Here is a 16,877-nt window from a genome sequence, read left to right on the forward strand (position 1 = left end):
GGGATAGAGGGGCGGCGGCTAGTGCATATATTTGATTTCCCAACAAAATGAAATTGCGACACCTCAGGTGGTCCCCCCAAGCATGGCGATCAATTCAGATGCTCTTGATGAGATTTTGTTGTCGTTCCAATTGGATCCAATCACATCTCTGTAGCTAGTTCTGTGGCCTTTCTGTGTTAGCAGCCATTTAGCTTAATCCTAGAGATCCCCTTTGCTGATTGCTTCACCCATGCAAACAGCACGAAGAGCAACATGTTTGGGTGAATGGGTTAATGGCTGGCAAGGAGAAAGAAAATCCATTGAACTGTGGAATCAAAAAGCTGAAGGGAAATGGTAAACATGTGGCCAGAGTTGGTATAGCTTCAGCTATCGCTACTGATTTTACAACGCTCTGTTTGTTTTCTGTCTTAAGAAGAATAGACTTTTCCAGTAAAACACCACTACCATTTATTAGCATAAAATGACATTTAAAATTATGTGTGGTTCTAAGAAATGGCAAATAGATGCTCTATTAATGTGATTTTCAGTATTGTAGTGCAAAATTTGTGCCAACAAAGGTCATGAAATCAACTGGCAGAACAGTAAAAGAGAAGTTAATGTAACAGCCTCACAGGAAAAACATGTTACTATAGCTTTTTTATTTATCATGTAAAACAAAGTTTTTATAACACAGTCATTTAAAGTGTATACTTAATGTTAAGCGAGCAGCATGGCAGTGCGTTGGTAGTCCATAGGTGCTGCAGAGAGCTTTTGTTGTAGCTGTGTGCTATCATTAGTGGGCAGTGGTGAAAATATGTGGACCATGCGTTCCCCATATGTGGGATAGTCTTCTAATCAGGTGAAACGTCTGTGAGCTGAAGTGAAACTGAGTGTTGAAAGTAAGGAACGTGTCTACTCCAGTCACAGTTTCACGGGGAAACATAAATAAAAAAACCAAAAAAAACCCCAAAAAACTTTTATGTATTTTCCATGCTTCCTTCTCTTGATGGTACACTTCACTGTCATTCCCTTTTATTTTCCACACAACTTTTTATCCAGTCAGCATTCTGCTTAAGCATGGTGTCATTGGTTGCTGTGTGGCTAATAGTACTAACAGCTGATGCAAGGCATCATAGATTCTCAGGTTTTGATTAGTGTTGTATTTTACTGCTTGGGTTGTCGGCTGTTTCCACCTTATAACCACTAGCAAATCTACAGTAATAACTAAACACTTTGTGTGGGCATTAGCTAAAAGTTACAACTTAATATCATGTTAGCAAAAAAATGATTTGTGCAGTATGTGCACCATTAATCAATATTTTCCTACTATCAACTAACTACTCCCTTCCATCTGCCATGTTTTTCTGTATGACTCACTTCTCAGAGTTTTCTAATCTTGTTTTTCTTACTTGAGTGGGAATTTGCATGAATTTTCCCATTTGGATGCTCATTTTTCCAACTATTCCAGTGGAAGTGTTTTCGTGCCGCACAGCCAAGATTATAAAACTGTTTGAAAAGTGCCAAATATTATAAAAAGTAATTTTTGCACCTTAAGATCCTGGAAGGAGGGTGGAGTGAGTGCAACAAAATAATATAGATTGAAAGTATTTGAAAGTCTTTCAAGTTCAAGCAAGTGGTACAACACTGCGGGTTACTACAAAGTCACACATGTGTGACACAGACTTCTCTTTTCTCCCCCACAAGGTATGAACAAAAACTGCTAAAGACAGGATTCAGACATTTTTTCAGCTCCAGATAATCATTTCCAGTTCTCTGGTTATGCACCCTTATAGAGCACTTCAGTGAAAACATCACTCGCCAACTTTCTCTTACTGCATTCTGTGGTCCCCCCACATTATATTGCACTGAAATTGCTCTAACAATCACCAAGGAATCTATACGGCTGAACTGGGAAGCAAAGAGCACAATTAAATATTATTCATCCATTTCCTTCCACTTATCCAATTTCAGTTTGGGGGAAGGCTGGAGATTATTCCAGATGTCATAGGTCGAGTCCATCCTAAACAGGCCACTTGTGCATATCTATCTATTTTACCATCATCAGTTAACATGACATGTTTGTCTTTGGCAGGAAGGCGAAGAAACCGGAGTACTCGGAGTGAACCAATGCAGGCACAGAGAGAACACAAGCAAGATATTTTTTTTTGCTTACATACAGAAAAGTCTTTAACCAGCCTCGAACCCAGGATCTTCTCTTTGTGAGGAAACAGTGTATCTGCTGCACCATCATGCTGCCAGCAGTTATGTAACCTAATTCAGCATGTAACATTTTCTTGTAACAAACACATGTACACAATTCTTATTTGTGCATATAACAGCTTATTTGAACAAATATCACATGTGAGAACTCTCAAACATGCAAAGTGAATTTCCACAATTCACCCTCAACCTTACCTTCAAAATATTATATAGTAATAATTTTTTAACTTTAATTGTTATTTTTATTAGGCCTTCAGATGCGTCAGTGATTGTCAGTAACATTAATTTTCATGCATTTTTATTTTTTGTACAGTGTCAGATTTTTTCTTTCAAAAATTGATATTTGAGGTGCTACCCCCCAAAAATGCCACCTTCTCACAATACTTTAAAAGTATTATATAGTAATATTCCTGAGACTTGAATTTTTTCATGGCATGCATTTTTAATTTCTCTTTGCTATTTGGGCTGATTGGGACCTGAATGTAAGAACAAAGAATTATCTTTTTACCTGGTGTAGTTTCTGAGAAGAAGATATCAGGCCTTTGCAGAGCAAAATTTAGTATTGTGGTCTAGACAACCCACAATGTGATGTCCACATACGTGGATGCCAGGTCGTAGGAGGTTAAATCACACAGTTGTTTAAGACTACTTCAGCCAGAAATATAAATAGCAACTATTAATTATAGTTTTTGGATTATACCCCTTTTAAAGAAGAGGGTCTCCAGCTGAGATACAGGAGAAGGTGCAAATGGACAGACTGTGGTCTTTGCATATAGGTTTCCCACATGGTGCTGTCAGCACTTCTCTTTCTAACCATGCAAAAGTCACACTGCCTTAACATTGCAGCACCCTGCAGATTTGAACTGATTCCTTTTTTAGCCTGTAAATACCATCCAAAGTTTCTACCTCTGAAGCCTCCTCGATGTCAGCCTCAGAGTCCTCAGAAGAGGATGAGGTGCCATCTTCACACTCTTAGTGCACGATCACTTCCAGAGCCTCCTGTGTGCTGTAAAGTCTACCCATCTCTAAAATGACTGTACTTCCTGCACTACTGCTCATACTTCTAAGCAAGGCTGCTGTGCAGCTGCATAAATTACCTGAGCAAGAACCAAAGTAAAGTCCAATTTTGTTTTGGTTCTTGCTGCTGTGATATCTTTGAAGCTCTGAAAGGTTACTCATCATTTACTGTTACTGAATTAGTTAATAATGCAGAGTGTGGTAAGAGAAAAGGTGGATGTGGGTGACATCCACCCACAGTTCACTCCAACCTGTCTAGAAGAGCAAGTGAGGGGCTGTGTCACGCTCCATGTTAGAAGAAAAGATGGAGAATACACTGCAGATGAGCTTTCAGCTTTCCTAAAAGGGGCAGAGCTTGATCCTACTGTCATGAATATTTTATTTGGTTTGACCGAGTCAACCACATGAACCTCACATTCATGAGCTGATGGTTCTTTTTGGAGTTGCTCTTTTCCGAAAACTCTGAACTATAGGTGTACAGTTTATACCAGACGTTTCTGAAGTTAGATTCACCCCCAACCGGCCACCCCTCCCTGAGACCAAAGCACTTGCTCATAGGAGGTCATATTATGTTGGGGGTTTTTGTGTTTTCTTTGTGTTATTGTATGGTCTTTACCTTACGATACAGGCAGCCTTGAGGCTACTGTTGTTGTGATTTGGCGTTATAAAAAAATTGAATTGAAGTGATTTGGATAAGAGTTTAGTTTCGCTAATGTGAACAAGAAGTACATTTCTACAGTGGAAGTATGGGATAATTGAATGGAAGACTTTTTAAAAATATTGCAGTCATTCAGAGAATGCAAAAACAAGGCAAATCTGAGCAGCATGAGCTCTTGAAATGTCAGCAGAGACTGCACTGAGTACAGGAAAGCAATCCCTGAGCAGCTTTTCAAACTCACAATCTCATGCGGTTGACCGTGAAAATTAACAGTATTTGTTGGGTTGGAACAGCAGAGAGTATTCTGTATAGCGGAATTTTAAGTGGTTAAAATCTGAGTAAAACTGGATTTTTATTCCAAAACCTAGCTGTTTGAGATGGCTTTGAGATCTTGAAGGCAGTGAAGTGTTATAAGCGGGTGGTGGAGTTCTTGCTTTAATAGTACAGCTTTGGTTAAAGCAGAACTATATAACTGAGCTTAGTCAACATCACTATGAATAGGAAGTTAAAATTGCTTCCCTTTTATTTCTCTGGTTTTTTTTATTTTTTATTATCACGGTCGGTTTGCTTGGTGGACATCGTGACTCTAATTACAGAAGAAGTCTCCCTGCATTCATCATTCTGTCCCTGTTTGCCTTCTATGCACTGCTAACACACAGATACACACACTCCTATCCATATAACAATACAACCAGCACCCTCAGTATCTATCTCCTCTCCATCTTTTTTATACACTTCCCACCCCACTCTTCATCTTTTCCTCCTCCTCTTTCCTTCTCCCATTCCATTTTCTCCCCGGTCAAACATAAGAGCGCTCATTTGTCACCTGCATGGATTTCCTGTCAAAGCCCACTACCTCTAGTGTCACAGCCCAGATGACCTGAAGAAATGTGTGTGTGTGCGTATGCATGCACGTAACTAAGACAGAAGGAAAGATGGACGGGTTAAGCTGGAGTTAAATCTGTGTATGTGTGTGCCACACCGGGATTTCTGACAGATTTCTCTGCTCGTTGGCTCTCTTAAGTAAAATATGTGAGGTCAGGTGGGAGGCAGTAAGCTTTAAAAGGAATGCAGTTGACATGACTGAGGGTGACAGGAACCTCGTTCCCACACTCGATCAGCAGCAGGTGCCAGTGGGGCTCCAAACAGCTTTGTGATTCCTGCCCAGGGTTTCCCGCTGGTGTAAAACACCTCCTCTGACACCCTTCAGAAGTCAGTTTAGTCAGCGAGCAGATTAATTTTCTGCAACACTTGATCATGACAAGCATGTGAAATTCAAATAGATGGGGATCCACTGAGTTAGAATCATCTATTTACCAACACATAAGGCTACTGAGTCACGATTTACAGAAGCCTTGTCCCCCACAATGCGGAGCTTGTCTCACCTCCATCCATCCGTCTCCTCCTTCTCTCAGCGAGAATAGCAACAGTGCTGCATTTCCTGACTCAGTAGCACGTATTACCAAGGGAGACTAAATCCTATGGAGGTATAACGTAGTGTGGTCTGCTGAGTCAAGAGCTCTTTTTCAACACTAGCTTTTTAAATATATATAAAAATATAATTTGCACAGCAAAAATCACGCATGCACGTGTGTTTTCAAGCACGGCAAAACAGCCACACTGCATGTCAACGGCGCTGCAAAGCAACCTTTTAAAATGGCGTTTTTCTGATCCGTTTTCTGCATATTTTGAAGAATTACTGCTGGTGAAACACATACTTAAGAGTTTAGGAAGGAAGCAGTGTCTTTCACTGTGAAGGTGAAAAGATGAGTTTAAAAGATAATAACTTTGTACCTATCAAATAATACCTGAGAGCACCGCAACAGCAAGGTCATATGTAGCAGTAAATAGCCCATCAAAGTAAAGTACTCTGGACTTAAGTAAAATAGAAAGAATTTAGAGTAGAGAGGAGGGTGGGAGCATTTTCATTTGTGATAATCACCAATAAGCAAAAATGGCAGAAATGAAGTAACAGGAGTGTGATACATTCCAGTAGAGCAAGGTCACTACTATTAAGGGCAGGTATGAGAACCCTCTTTGCTACTATGACAAATCTGCATTAAGAGTCAACAACAACAGCTTAGCCAAAATACGGGAATCATTGCATTTGAAGGCAGACTGTGTAGTCAGACAGTCAGACTGCTACGCTGTATGTTAAAGCAAGGACAACATCAGATAATGTCATTACCAATCTCGTTATCTCTTCCTACAAATCTGATGCTTTTAGTTGATCTGTTCCATAAAGGAAAGGCTGAGTCATTTGTAAGTGAGATGCTTCATGTGCGTCTTGATTTTTTTCCATCGTGTTTTTGTTCATTACTAAATTATTGTTTTGCTTCTATTGATACACCGACCAAAGCTGAGTAAAGACAGATTTTTACCATTTAGGCTTCTTTTTAATTTGACTTGCTTGGTTTTTCTCCCCCTGATGTATCATTTTCTTCTCAGTAATAAAAATTGAGTAGCATACCTCAACTGCGGTTTCATAGTCAGAGCCATCAAGTAGGGTGACTTTGACAGGGACAGTCTTGGGCCGCTTGGAGCTTTTCTGGGGGGATTTGGAGGCTTTGCTGGGGGTCTTCTCTGAGTTATCGTCCATATCCCCCTGGTCCTCTGGAACCTAGGAGAGGGAGAATCCTATCTCTCAGTGAGTGAGCTTAAAATTTGCATTTTGTCTTTTATTTAACTGTTTGAATTTTTAGTCTTGCCCTTAAAAAAAGACTTAAATTATTTGATCATATGAGGCAGTCATCAAATGCATGTCGTGTGAGCCGCTGCTCTAAGATGTTAAGTTAGTGGCACGGGCAAGATGGGCTCACTGCCTTGCATATCAACGAGAAAGCCGGAAGGCCCCTGAGTGATTGAGAGGCTTGAATAAAATGATCTACAGCTGTGCTCCCACCTGATTGGTTCTCCTGGCGTCACCCTCCATCGCAGTCTTCATTTCCCCAGCCAAAGCCTTCTCTGTTGTCATAGAAATGGATTACAGTCCTGCAACCACATATAAACATGTTCTGTCAACATCAAATCTCTTCATGCTCCAAAAACTAGTGTGAAGTGTTCACTGCTATTAAAAGCCCAAACTGCCTATAGAGTCCTGATGGATTTCACTCATGACATGTAAGCAAAACTGCACAGAGCATTCTGAATCTTCACTTAAGCTGGACTTTGGTGTAATGAACAACCACAGGCATCCATTTCAACTTCCTGTGCAGCTGACAGCTACTATGTTTGGTATCTTTAATTATCCTTTACGGCTGCAGAGAATGACCATTGTTTTTAATGTGTATGGTTATTAGATTGTGTGCAGAGAGATCTTGACGGGGAGGAGAAAAAATAAAAAAGGGGCAGCTCAGTCAGTGCTGGCTCACAGCCTCCCACAGGAGCACTCTGCATGAAGAGCGTTTGGCTTCAGGACGCTCCTTCTCATGCTAGCAAAGGAGATAGCATAAATTACATCAACCAGAGAGTCCCGCAGCAACACACAGGACAACAGACACACTGTGATAGGAGAATGAGAAAGAAAATAAGGTGAAAGGAGGGAAAGAGGACACTGATATCGGTCTGACGATGAGACAGGACAAAGTAGCAAAGAAAAAAGGTTATGAGGCAAAAGAGACAAGAAAGAGGACAAGAGATGAGTTAACATACAAGACTGCTGCTACAATATCCGGGAGAGCTACAGACAGATGGAGCTTGTCATTTGAAGGTGACCAGTGCTATACCCAGTTTGACTCCTGCACAGTGCTTTTTCTCCACGTGACGTACAGGAAAATAGCTTATATTCAGATTGGGTGTTACAGATAAGAAGAATGAATTAGGTAAGATAAAGCCCTGAGGGAGACTATAGCTTTTCTCTGAAAGGTGAGGACGGGGTCATGGGTTTATGTGAGCTTTAGATGCAGGGTAAAATTTGAAGATTAAATTGGAAAATTTCTACAGAAATACGAGCTGTTTAAGTTCTTAAGCTGAGCTAATTTGGACTGCGACGGGCCAGTATCAGTGCCGAGTTTTAACAACGTCCCTCCTTTCCCCTGTCCTCAAACATACATGATGATAATTGCCGAGTTATTAGGGATGACCCTTTATATACTTTATCTTGAAGTACCGCGCTGGAATTTTTCGATCTCAAGATGGCAGTTGCAAGCAAGGAGTGCATACATTACTCTGTAATGTAACAATTCCCACTTAAGAAACTCCAGAATATGCAGCAGTTAATATTCATTACTAGTATAGTTATAGTAGAGTTAATAAAAATAGGGATTAGTGAAAAAGAGGCATGTGAAGCACTGATAAATAGTATAAAGGTGCAGAAGAGAAGTATATTTGGTCCTATACTGGCCAGCAAAGTGTTTGCAAACCATTAAAGTGGTGGTAGTATTACAGTACAGTAGCATGTTTTTCTTTAAAAAAAAAAAAAAAAAAAAAAAAAGAGGTGGGGGAACTAATTTGCATTTTTTCCCTCAACCAGCTGCCTGACGACACTTCTGTGTTTACAATTCTGGAGTCTCGAACACAGCACATCTCAGCTTTCATGATAGGTCAGTCTCACGCTGCATAATGAAGCCAGATCAAAGAGGAGTGCAGTCTGGCTCTTGGACGGCTGCAGATGTCACACGCTCTATGCAGTGAATCTCCACAACTTTCAAGGGCCTGCAGGTTTTTAATTAGTTTATTTAATGAATAATAATATAATTGGTTACAAAATGTACTCTCATTAGGGCACCGGTTAGCATTTTCACTCATAGCAGGAAGGTTTTGATTTCAAACTTGTTCTCGGTGAGTTCCAGCTTTATTTCCACGGTCCGGTCCAAAGACACTTCTGTAAGCTCACTGCGCTTCTAAACTGGTTCGAAGTATAAGTGTGGGTCATCTCTTCGTGTTAACCTTGTTGTGAGCAAGGTTAACACAACACAACTTTAATATAGCTAATGGGTAACAACATCATTGTTCAGATTTACGTATTTTCTACAATATTTGTGAAATTTGCCTTGTAAAACTTATATTAATGCAAAGCCTTGACGTCAGAGTCAAACATAAATACACATAGCGGGCAGATAAATAACAAAACAAAAAATTCTGTTCAGACAGTGCAGGCAGGAAATATGGGACAGAAAGGTGGATGACATGTAACAAACACCTCCAAATCAAATAGGAGGCTTCAGGGTTATTTGATGAGCTTCTTAGACATTTCTTATTAGAAATACAATCTTCTTTAAAAAAAGATTCAATTGCTGTTTTGTACTCAGAAACAAACTGAAGACGATTCAAATCCCCAAGTCCATTGTTTTACTCTCACATCTATTTCTAATGTAATCCAACTTGTACATCCACTCACGTGAGCCAATCAGATCTGCCCACTGTAATACTCAGTGTGAATGTCATCCCCATGAGGCAGCTGTCAGAACAATGTGTCTGTGAATCACAAGCGAGCTTGAGAGGAATCCTAATAGATCAGTGTCAGAGACTTTAGGCCGCTCATTTCACACACATCATGATTGTGAGGCCAATCAATTTTTTCATTTGGGTCACTTTATGATTCAATCACTGCAAGTCCACATCAGTTCTGGTCTCCGCACACCTAATCATCTGTGTGAGTGAGATGATGGAGGCTGAGATGTGTGTGAGGTGTGAGCCGGTGCTGTTTCTTACACACAAAAATCCAATGACAGTCAGCATCTTCACACAGACTCCTTTTAAAGGTCTTTCTCTGCAAAATCATCTGGGGCTCTTTGGTCCTTGAACTTCAAACAGCGAGCATCAGGGAACGTCTTTGTGAACTGTGACAGTATGTCGCAGGTGAAGCTCAGAAGCTCAGAAAACATTGTTCAGGACTGAGGGCCTCCAAAAATAGTTGCATTTACATAACTTGTGTCTTTACAGAAATACCTTTTATTATTTATAATTTGTGGTATTTATACTTTAACATTTACTGGACAGCATGTAACTGAATTAATCTGAAAGAAAACAGAAAATCAGTGAATATGGAAAAGTGCTTATGTTGGTTATATAACTAATGTACTGTACGCTAGTACTCACAGATATCACTGTTCTGCAGATTTTAGCATTTGTTTGAGTCAGACAACTAAAATAATCCCAGACAGCTCTTCCTCTCTGCTTCCACAGTTATCTATTAAACTCGCATTATGTGGGCACTGTGGTACACGTCTGTGGAAGTGGGTGTGATGTAGATGTTTTTCTAGGCTAACCAAACAACTGCACCTACAACTAACTAAGGTTGCAGAGGCCCAAAGTACTGTACTACTGATCTTGTCAGATACTGACATGCCTCATTATCTTCACCATTTTTCTTTTCATGCGGAAAAGAAAGTTTTCACATGACTCTGAGCAGTTCTACACCCTTACTGCTTTCATAGGAACTGAGAGGGTAAGAGGCAGCCAGGAACTGCTAATTAAAATGATCATTAACGAATGTGAACACATCTATAAAAGTAGATGTTTTGGCAGAGGTCAGAGCATGCTATGCTTATGTAATACGTATTGGACAATACAACCACCAGCTGCAAGGAAAAATGTTGTATTTGCCAAATGGGTGCTTGTGGTTCCTAGAGGTTGCTGGCTCTTATTGAGTGAAATCACATCAATAGAAGGTACAGTGTCAAAAACCTCCTGGTGTCTGAATTGTAGTGCTTCATGTTTGTTTACAAATACTCACTAACTACTGTGCGTGTACTTGTAGTAAAACTTGAAAATGTGCAGCGCAAGACAGAAATAGAGAAATGTTGCCGTAAAGTATGTTGCACCTTTGTAATACTAGTCATGATCCACATGCTGTCAGATGGTCATGCACCACAGAAGCCCCACCCACACTAGGCCTGTGTGGGTGGGGCCTTATTTGCTTGATCCTACACCATCACCATGAAGTCACATGATCAATACGGTGTACAAAAACACAAGTATGTGTTGTTTGGAATGGTTACCAGGATAAAATCCTCTTCTCTCTAAAACAGGGGTGGGCAACTCCAGGCCTCGAGGACCGGTGTCCCTGCAGGTTTTAGATGTGTCCTTGAACCAACACAGCTGATTTAAATGACTAAATTAGCTCCTCAACATGTCCTGCAGTTCTCCAGAGGCCTGGTAACGAACTAATCATGTGATTCAGGTGTGTTGACCCAAGGTGAGATCTAAAACCTGCAGGACACCGGCCCTCGAGGCCGGGAATTGCCCACCCCTGCTCTAAAAAGAACATGGCAGTATGGCTTAGGTTTGGAACATCTGGAACAATGAAAGTGGTGGAAAATGTCTGGACATAATCTAAGGAGCTTGGAAAGAAAGCGACTGAACATCTTCAAGTTTCTTGAAGATGTTTCACCCCTCATCTGAGAAGCTTCTTTAGTCCTAAAACCAAATGGTGGAGAGTCCCAGGTATTTAAACCTAAGTGGGAGCTGTCCCTTAGGGGGGTCGTTGACCCACTATTGATTATGTGCTGCATCACATGAGTCAAAGCATGAAAAAAAGCATGGATCATTATCAGCAGAGGTTTCGGGTAAAAGCACTGTGAGACCTTGCCTCATTCAATTCTGCCCAAAAATCGACAGAGGAGACGGATGGTTTGAAAGAAGAGTTAAAGAGGCCATCTATGTCTACTGTGAGCAGCAATCTTTGAATAGAAGGGGTCTCTTACGATACCATCTGTCTGCCATCTACAATCCAGTTTGCCTCCCCAGGCACCTCAAACACCGCTCACATCTCGCTTCAGGTGATCTCAACAGGTCACATGATAAGGTGAAGCAAGGTCTCACAATTGTTTTATCCCAAACCTCTGCTGATAGAAGGGTCATGATGTGGGCTTTGTTGTTGTTGCAGCCACAGAACATGAGCATGTTGCTGTTGAGTCAACTATTAATTCCTCTGTATACTATTCTAGATGAATCTGACACCTGAAGTTTGGCTAAACTTTGGTCATGCAACAGTACAATGAGACCAAGCACAACTACAAATCTGCCAAAGGACGTAAGTGTTGCAACGGACCAGTCAAAATTCAGACCTCAGCCTAAATCAAATGCTGTGGTGGACCTTAAGAGAGCTGTGCATAAATGGATGTCTGCGAACTTCCGTTAACTGAAGTAACATTGTGGGCCAAAATACCTCCACAATTTAAGCAACTGATAAAAAAAACAAAACATGATTGCTTCAAGTTTTTGCTGTCAAAGTTCTGTAAAAACTCTCTGTTTCATGACCACGTTTGCTATTTGCAAGGCAGGCAGTGTACACTGGATTGTATATCATTATAAAAGTGATGAAAGTCAGAATAAACCTGTCAACCAAACACTAAAAAGAATGAGGTGCTTTTACCTTCAGCTCCACAGCTCTGCAGGTAACATAAGCATAAAATGGTAAAATGATCTCCATGGGTTTGTCACTAATAATGACCTTTTTTACACTGCTAGTAGTAACTTGAGTTTTTGCTATAATAAACACATCAAATCCATCTCACACTTCCTTTCATTCCCTTTCTCTTGAGAGTGTCGTGTAAAAAGAAAATAATCTTAAAAATGTCTAAAATGAGTCTTCTGATGTTTCTGTCTTTAGTCGCCTGGCGAAGACAAGTTTCAAAAGCAAGTAGAAAACCCTTTACCAGCAAGTTTGCAGAGGTTTGTTTATGCACAGCTCTCTTAAGGTCCCATCACAGCATTTCAATTAGGTTGAGGTCTGGACTTTGACTGGGTCATTGCAACACTTTGATTCTTTTCTTTTTGAGCCACTCTGTTGCAGATTTGCTGCTGTGCTTGTTATCACTACCCTGTTGCATGACCTGGTTTCAGCCGGTCTAGCTGTCAGTTTCATCATTACGTGTTTGCACTGATACGCTATGTTTGGGTTTCTCCTAACGTAGAGCTGCACATTTTGGTCTCTTCTGTCTAAATGGCATTGTTCCAGAAGTCTTGTGGTTTTTTCAGATGCAACTTTGCAAACCTAAGATTAGCTGCCAGGATCTTTTTAGAGGGAAGAAGCTTTTTCCTGGCAAATCTTCCAGCCTTTTTCTAATTGTACTGTTATGAACTTTAACAGGTAACATAAATATGTAACAATATTTATTTTAATGACCATTAAAGGTGAATAATGTCAGTAAGAATTGTTGACCTTCATAAAGGTACAGTATATTATTAGGTATTTGCCTTAAAACATTAGCTATGGGATGTTTCGATTCAGTTTAGTTGCATACTATTTGCATTTTACTGTTGTCAATACAAAGTGAGTCTGATTTATAGACCTTATATATTTGATTTGCAGAATGTAGCTTCATCCTTATCCTCTGATAAGGATGAAGCTACATCTTTATCCGGCTGACTCGTAACTGTTAACTCGAAGTAAAATTTCAAATAATTTGGGAACCATAACTCAGTTTCAGTAATACCTCCAAGGGTAGCTCTTACAGCATTAGATGTTATATATGGTCCAAGACAGTTGACTTTAATTGTTCTTGCTTCTGCATTTCTGTGGTTTTTTTTGTGTTTTTTTTTTTCTTTTGTTGTTTCTTTTTTAAATCACATTTGACATGTCTGTGAAATACTTTTTCTTTTTGGCTAACAAATTAAAGATGAGAAACATCTAACATCTATGATTAAGTGTAGCGCTGACTGCCAAAAAGAAAAGATCTTATCTTCAAATGAAATATGCTTTGTCTGCACAAGAAACACTGCCAGCTTAAATGTGTTCCAAAACACAGTACATATCAATAAGATTAGCTGCATTTAGCTTATCAGTCAGTTATTGAAATTCTTTTCTTTCACAAGACAGACAAGCAAAATTCACACAGTCAAACTCACAATCTTCACAGTCCCACGTACACATACACAGACAGAATTCACTCACCATGTCTTTGTATCTCTGGAGACTACTTCCTCTGTGCTACATTCCAGTCCACACAGGAATCATTACTGAGCACCTCAAATGTGTTAGCGAATGCTTGGATCAACTGCAAGCGTTTCAAACTCACTCAGCTGAAAAAAGTCTCAAACTGCAGAGTATTAACTTCACGCCAACAAAAAGAAGCAAAAAGCAGACAACGTGACAGTCCGAGCACTCATCATCTGCAGCAGGGCAGCTCAGATAAATTGCCAGATAGTAAAACACATGATGGCTGATCATCTAGGGCAAAATGATGTCCACAATGCGCCATTTACTGCAACCTGACTGAGTTCATTTGTCTTCATGCCAGTTTTTCAAAAAGCTTGTCAATTTAGAAGCGCCCCAAAACTGATGTCTTCAGGCAGGCATTAGTTGCCCACAGGCCCATCCTTCACTTGCAGATGGGCAGAAGAAATTTGTCAAATATAGCGTCTCAAAAATATGTCACAGCAGAGCAGGGGAAGCACAGGAATGACAGCTTGTGGATTCCTCTCACTTCTCAAGCACAGTATGCTGTCAGGAAATTGTGCATGTGCTAACAGCGTCAAGTGTTTGCCTTCCTCCAGAGTATACTGGGGAAAAAATAAGTCTAGTGTGTGAACAAATCAGTGACAAAAGCAGCAAACAGTGTCATCAGCACTTCTTTTGCTTACAATATCAAAGCTCTGCAAGAAACTTGTTTTGGGATTTGGGATTTTTTTTTTCTTTTGCAACAAAGAAGCTCAAGGAAGTTTCACAATCCTGTACTAAAAAAAAAACCACATTTTTAAATTCATGCTGTGGTTTTAACCAAAACAATAGACTGTGATAAGAAATACTTCCAAAAACATAAGGTTTGCCTGTGACAGCGGATTGAATGCCGCCAACGGCTCTGTTTTTCAAGTTTTAGACCAAGGTAGCATTTAAATATGTAGCTCAGACCTGCCTACTTGAATAAGTAAAGAGGCCTAGTCGCCCAGTTCAATTTAATCAAATCCGGTGTCACTGTCTCTGGAAGAAATGCACCATCCTCTCAAGCATTTCTTGCAACATCCCCCGAGGGGTTCAGACTTTACTTCTTTGCACTGACGGCCTTATTTGCAAATGTAATGCGTTTCCATACAGACCAGTGATTTAGCGGCATGAAAAAAAAATTGACCACAGATGCTTAAAAGGTTGTCTAAACAGAAGAAAAAAAAACCTCCAGCATTGTAGCATGTGGCCTGCAGCCTACACAGAAACTGACCTTGAATTTCATCGGTGGTACTTAAAAGCATTTAAAGATGTCCTTCTAGAATACATATGAAAACATTTGCATAGATACTAGAAAGATTAATAGAAATTATATAAATGAAAGGCAGGGATGGGCAACACTTCAATTAATTGAATTCACTGATTGTTAGATATGAGTTATTAACTCATTTTTTAATACATCAATTTAGAGTTGAGATGAAATATTATTTTGCTAAAACAAATACAACCTGTCTGTTTGTGCAGTGTTTTAGGAGAAACATTTTCTCGCCTATTAATATGAATTCAGGTCTCTTCTTTTGTTCAAGTGTGCAAGAAATCCTCAGGGAGTAAACTGGATTGTGCTGCTAGCTTAATGGTTTTCTGGCACTTTTTTGGAGGTAAACCCTCCCCCCCCAAAAAAAACAAAAAAACAAACAACAACAGCAAACCACTCAGTGCTTATTATTAGATGTCACCCGTGCAGAGGGACCGGTAATTCACCATGGTGACACACCTGCAGCTAATAGCGTGAGGATTCTTGGAAAATAAAAGTGACACCCCACTGTTACTTCTCTGTTGGGTTTATGGACTTCGTATTTAATTTAGGTGATGTCCATGTTAGTGGTCTGGCTGTAAGGAAACATGAGTTCATACATCTTTCTTTTTTCTTTTTACATATTTAGATCTGGAAATCATTACTTAGCCACAAGAAGCTCGGTAATTTTTACCGTGTAGAAAATGCCTCCAGCTGCTAGACCATTTATAAAATAAAATACGTTTTGCATGCTTTAAAAAAAAAAAAAAAAAAAAAAAACTCTCTATGCTTCCTCGTGTACTGTATAATGAACAGTGTACCCACAATATAACTGCCTTTTATGTTAACAATGTGCATCTACACACTCACTTGTAAAAAATATGCACTGTAGTAGCATAAACTAAAGTACTGTATCTACACAGGAATCCAGAGAAGCCACCCACTGTATTACCCAATCACCGTTCATTCCTCACTGAGCTTCGCCTTTTTTTTTTTTCCAAGCTGCTCCCTCCACATCTCGGCTTTATAATCAGTGGCTCTCTTCTAATGGCATACACAGCCAGTCCATCAATCCTTAAGGGCAGAGGCTGGCTCTGGGAAACCAGGTATAGGACAGTGGGGGTTGGGAAAGAGGGAGTGGCAAGATGTCCTTGTTCAGGAGAAACCACATACACACATTCTCCAAACCTTTGGCACTCAGCAGTCTTGGAGGCAGATTGCGTAGCACGACTGTTAAGTCTGCTGCAAATCATGTCACACCACAGCCGAGATAAATGATACGACATCCAAATCAATGAGGCAGCAAGTTCATCCTCCCAAAGAGAAAGCAAGCCCAGAGGGAGTGATGCTACCTGCATCTACATAGCATAAGCACTCTCTTTTGGGAAGAGTTAACAAAGGGAATTACAGGGTTTAGCACAGATGCTGTGCTTCAGTGCAGAGTTCCACTTTCTCGAGCTGATGCAAAAAGACAGACTGTGTGATTGGAAACTCATCTGTGTGTGCTTCATTATCACTTGGAGTCAAAGAAGGTGGCGAATGTGCGTAGCAAAATTATTAGAGCAGGGGGTTTGGGGCGGGTCACTGTAAAGTTAATCCTCGCTGATTAAAACAAATCAAGCAGGGAAATCTCTCAAAATGAGCTGTCAAAATGCATCATTTGATTTATGCGATGACTAGCTTAGAGATTAATCAGTTTACATGAGTAAAACAGGCACCGCCTACCATTCAACACTAATATGTACTCTTATGTATACTCAGTAAAGGAGGTCAATGTACTTAACATAACTTGGGAATAGTTTTAAGGTCAAACGCTGTTTGAATTCCTAGAACAGGAATAAAATATTTCTTGCTAACCTACTAGATAAACATTATTTTGAAAA

The 16,877-nt window shown here is 40.0% G+C and overlaps 1 protein-coding gene across 4 annotated transcripts in view; it reads right to left on the reverse strand.

Annotated features, from left to right (window-relative positions):
* LOC102199659 (band 4.1-like protein 1) overlaps nt 1-16,877 on the reverse strand; it is a 47,996-nt gene that overhangs the window by 25,273 nt on the left and 5,846 nt on the right. For all 4 annotated transcript variants that reach the window (XR_001290373.1, XM_013910829.1, XM_013910828.1 and 1 more), the window contains exons 2-3: nt 6,777-6,865; nt 6,345-6,494 (exon numbers count right to left, since the gene is read on the reverse strand). Coding sequence is in view for 3 of the 4 variants with exons in the window: in XM_013910829.1 (XP_013766283.1) it covers nt 6,345-6,494; nt 6,777-6,848 (222 nt within the window). In the remaining variant the exon portion in view is untranslated. The remainder of the gene's footprint in view (nt 1-6,344; nt 6,495-6,776; nt 6,866-16,877) is intronic.

The sequence above is a fragment of the Pundamilia nyererei genome, unplaced genomic scaffold, assembly GCF_000239375.1.
Source record: "Pundamilia nyererei isolate P.nyererei 1_Seehausen unplaced genomic scaffold, PunNye1.0 scaffold00049, whole genome shotgun sequence".
In the NCBI taxonomy this organism is placed as follows: domain Eukaryota; kingdom Metazoa; phylum Chordata; class Actinopteri; order Cichliformes; family Cichlidae; genus Pundamilia; species Pundamilia nyererei.